The following is a 4,374-nucleotide window of genomic DNA, read 5'->3' as shown; positions in this document are numbered from 1 at the left end:
GCACTCCATAAGGGGTATACATGCACTCTATAAGGGGTATACATGCACTCCATAAGGGGTATACATGCACTCTATAAGGAGTATACAAGCACTCCAAATGAGGTATACAGGCATTCCATAAGGGGTATACAGGTGATCAACAAGGCTAAACAAGCACTCCGTAAGGATTTTTTTAAGTGCGGGAGCTCAAGTGGTTAAATATAAAGACAGAAAATGTAATAAAAAGTAAAACGGTGCATCATGTTTTCTGATGTCAGGAGGTTTGGCTGTAAACACCTTAAAAAAACACAAAATAAAGATGCAGCTACAGTGAAGAGTTACAGATGTGAAGGGAATATGCAGGCTTTCAGAAGTACAAGTACAACAAAGGCTTGGATTCTGTGGAATCATGTTTTGATATAACTAGGCTACCGGAGAGAATGATGCCAGATGAAAGTGGAAATGACAACACTTCCATTAATGTACTGCAGCATCTCATCACGAGACTCTGCTAAATAAACAGCCAGATTCAGCACTGTGCTAATACAAGCATGTCCCAAATGTACTCTTCATAAAACATCCTGGGTGTTTATTTCATTCCAGGCAATGTTTGCAAAGTTTATTCCACCCCAAGAATTTCTGGAGAAATGAATACAAAAATAAGGTTGATTATCACATCTGACTGACATCTGTACTGACATCCAAATTGAAATTGGAAATGGATTTGGGAACATTGGGTCTGTTCTTAGCCTTATTAAAGGGGACCGTTGCTTCCCCGAAACAGTGTTGATTGGTATGGAACCACAGTAACTGTGTTGGCATCTTTGCTATTTGGATGTGGAAACATGAAAAAAAAAAAAGCATATTATTTTTTTTTCACAAAAATATGTTTTCCTGACTATATTATAAGTTTGATTTATAGAAAAACTTCATGTTTGGTAAACATTTTATTCCAGTCCTAACACCCCTAGCTTTTTTGGTCACAATACTATATTTTGAGCAATTGCAATTAACCTAAAAAGTTAAAAGGTAGCCTAAAAAGTTATCATATTTTTACTTATGGAAAAGACGATACACTTTGTATTTTTCCACTTTTGACAAGTTTCTATCAATGCACCTGACCCCCTTCCCTCAGCAATTTTCCTGACAGTACTATATCAGTGGCTTTTCAATAATTTTAAAAAGTTATCATATAGTTATCATATTTCCACAAACAGCAAAATGCATTTTTGCAGAAATTTTCACCAAAATAAAATTATTATTGTTGCTCATTCCTGCAAATTGACCAGGTCAATAAAGGAGGGCAGTAGGAATATTGTTTACTCAGCCTGTCAATATTTGGCTTCAGCTACTGTGAATATGGAGTGGCACCCACACCCTGTATACAGAACAGCTACGTAAATAAAGCAGATTGAAGTTAAGCAAAAATGTTCCATACTTTGAACTTTGAAGAAGAATTAACCCCCTCCCTATAATGAAGTTCACATGCATCACATGAAGAGGCCTGTTATTGTTACATTCATGTACCAGGTAGAAAAGAAACACTTATTTGAATGTGAACATGAACAATGATGCTGTATGTTGAGAATGAAGTTTTGTGTTACCTTTGCTGCAGCTGTGACTGCGGCTGTAGCTGCCACATTGAGGCCTCTTTTGCCAAAGTGAACCAGAGCATCATAACTGCGATCTTTTGCTTGGATGAGGCATTCGTCAATTTCCTAGAATTAAAAGGGTGCAAGGTGTTAACTAATACAATAACATTGTGTGTTAAACACTAGAGGTAAAGCAAAGTCAGCTGAGCTAAGACAAGATGATTTAGACCTAGTTACCACTGTTGGTGCCCTCCAAGATGAGGGCATTGTATGCTGCCATAGTTAGAGCCACACTCCAGTTTTCCGAAGAATACATTGATACATCCGTATGCCTCACTGTACTTACAGAAGCAACTAGTAGACACATCTAGGAACCATTGTCCCAGAAAGAAGAATAATATTTATAATCAAACTCTGATCAGCTAGTAAAAATACTCTTTTGTTATCTCCCCCTTTTCTAGTAAGCCAGCTCTCTCCACCATTCCTACAATCTTTTCCACCTTCCTATTGATGGTATTATCAATTTCAATTATTGGAGGCCTTCTGTATGCTCCAATCTGGAGAACACATATATATGTACCTGCTCAGGTCCTATATGCATCACGCATTGTCTAATATTGGATGATCAGTAAATACACAGTATGCCCTATTGCATACATAGGATTCAGGATTACATTTTCTCTGTTTTGTTTGTGCTTTCAAATACGTCAAAATTGAATACAGTTGGGCAGTATGGTGGCTCAGTGGTTAGCATTTTGACCTTTGCAGCACTAGATCCCGGGTTCAAATCTTGAGCAGGGCACTATCTGCATGGAGTTTGCAGGCTCTTCCTATGTTTGCGTGGGTTTCCTCTAGGTACTCTGGTTTCTTCCCACATCCCAAAAACATGGAGTTAGGTTAATTGGCTACCTCCCAAAATAGACCTTAGAATATATTAAAGACATATGACTATGGTGGGGACATTAGATTGTGAGCCCTTTTGAGGGACATCTAGTGACATGAATATGAACTTTGTACAGCGCTACATAATATGATGGTACCATATAAATACTGTGTAATATTAATAAGTATTAATAACAGAAAACAGCTCAGGTTGTAGTACTGTATATCATTTGTGTATATACTGCTTGTTCAAAGTTTAGCCTAGTTATTCAGCCTTGCCTAATTTCAGACGAATGTTGGATAACCATACTGTTTACTGATCTCAGGTGCCTACTGGTAAACTTTTAGACCAGGGGTGGGCAAACTTTTTTAGTCAGGGGCCACCATCTGAAATAAACTTTGACAGAGGGGCCGATGGGAGAATGGGCGGGACTATGCCATCATGACGCCACTGAATGTGACGCAGGCTCAGAGCCTGCGATGAAAGAGTGGGCGGGTTGTGTGCAGGGACACAGCCTGCCCACCCTTCAATCACAGGCTCAGATCCGGGAGACTTGTTCCGCTGCACTGGCCAGTGCGCCCCCCCAGCGGGGACCTTTACCTGACCCTGCTCGGGATGGCACTGGCCAGAGCTGCGGACCCCCCAAAGGGCTGAAGAAACATCCCTATTGGGCCGTATACGGCCCGTGGGCTGTAGTTTGCCCATGCCTGATATAGACCCAAGAGCAATCTTATCAGTCTCTGCAGGACATTTTCAGTTGTTTGCAAATGCTTGTGTATGCAATTACAAAGCACAACTTTTTTTTGAGCTTGTATATAGTTTTTATAACTCAGTGTTTTGCCCAGCCATTTTTAGCCAGGTGCACCACCCAGCACTTTTCTCTAGCCACTCCCGCAGTTTTTGGATGATTATTGAAGATTTAGCCCACAATATAAGGGCCACCACCCACCTAAAGTTTATTCCCACCGAGTGTTCTGGGGAGAACACTGTATATTTATTGTATATGTATGATCTGGAATATGTATGTCATCCATAGAACGGTTGGAGTGGCAAAGTCCTCTAAGTGGACTAAGTGGACTCCTCTAAGATACATGACTGCCTGTATTCTATCAGCATAATATGAACCTGGGCTCAGTTTAAAGATTTCCAACGTACCGCAATAAAAAACACTGCAATGAGATGGCGAAGGGAAATATGCTCTGGGAACAAATTTACAAAGGTAATGATCCATACAGTGTAAATAGAATAAAATAAATGCAAGCTCCTGTACCTTTTCTTTTGAAGACAGGGTGGGGTGGACAAATTTCCGATAGAGTAAGCTGGAACCTTTCGTGTAAGGTGAGAGAAGCCAGGCCACGAATGCTATTTTCAGCTCATAGTAAAATGGGAACCTACAAAATATCCAAAGTATATATTAGATTACATAGAGATACAATATAGCATTGCTCCAAAAAGTGACCAATATTGTATTCTCAGATCAAAAACTGCAACATTTATTATTAATATATATATATACTGTCTCTATATATTATATTTGGAAAAAAAATCTCAAGACTTACCAACACAGAAATATATCTGTAAATGTTTCTAATGTCATGAAAAGTGCAAATATTATCCAATACATCATCCACTTCACCTAGGAACAGGGAAAAAGTTTTGTTAATACCTCTAAAATATTCTCTGTATTGAATTTAAAGTGTAAGTAACACCAACAATGAACTTTTCCTATTTGCTTACTTTTGGTCTGTCTAAAAAAAACAAAAGAATAATCCATGCCAAAGAGCTTTTTATCCTAAGCTACAGAATGATTAGGCTATATGTTGTAGATCTGAGTGTGGGTATGGTGGAGCAGCTGTATGTTGTCAGCCCAAAACAGGGCTTAAGAGCGGAGTACATTTTTGATCAACAGGTACTTTTTAG

The 4,374-nt window shown here is 39.0% G+C and overlaps 1 protein-coding gene across 7 annotated transcripts in view; it reads right to left on the bottom strand.

The window, feature by feature from the left end:
• Positions 1–4,163, bottom strand: part of REEP1 (receptor accessory protein 1) — a 30,549-nt gene extending 26,386 nt beyond the window's left edge. For 4 of the 7 annotated variants that reach the window (XR_011920006.1, XM_072406605.1, XM_072406606.1 and 1 more), the window contains exons 1-3: positions 4,014–4,148; positions 3,725–3,845; positions 1,584–1,697 (exon numbers count right to left, since the gene is read on the bottom strand). Coding sequence is in view for 6 of the 7 variants with exons in the window: in XM_072406605.1 (XP_072262706.1) it covers positions 1,584–1,697; positions 3,725–3,845; positions 4,014–4,081 (303 nt within the window). In the remaining variant the exon portion in view is untranslated. Of the gene's footprint in view, positions 1–1,583; positions 1,698–3,724; positions 3,846–4,013 lie in introns of all 7 variants that reach the window. The other 3 variants (XM_072406603.1, XM_072406604.1, XM_072406602.1) reach the window with 3 other exon arrangements.
• Between the last annotated feature and the right edge of the window lie 211 nt (positions 4,164–4,374).

This window comes from Pyxicephalus adspersus, chromosome 3 (genome assembly GCF_032062135.1).
Source record: "Pyxicephalus adspersus chromosome 3, UCB_Pads_2.0, whole genome shotgun sequence".
Lineage (NCBI taxonomy): Eukaryota > Metazoa > Chordata > Amphibia > Anura > Pyxicephalidae > Pyxicephalus > Pyxicephalus adspersus.
The sequence above is the reverse complement of the archived record's forward strand: the minus strand, read 5'-3'. Positions and strand labels throughout refer to the sequence as shown.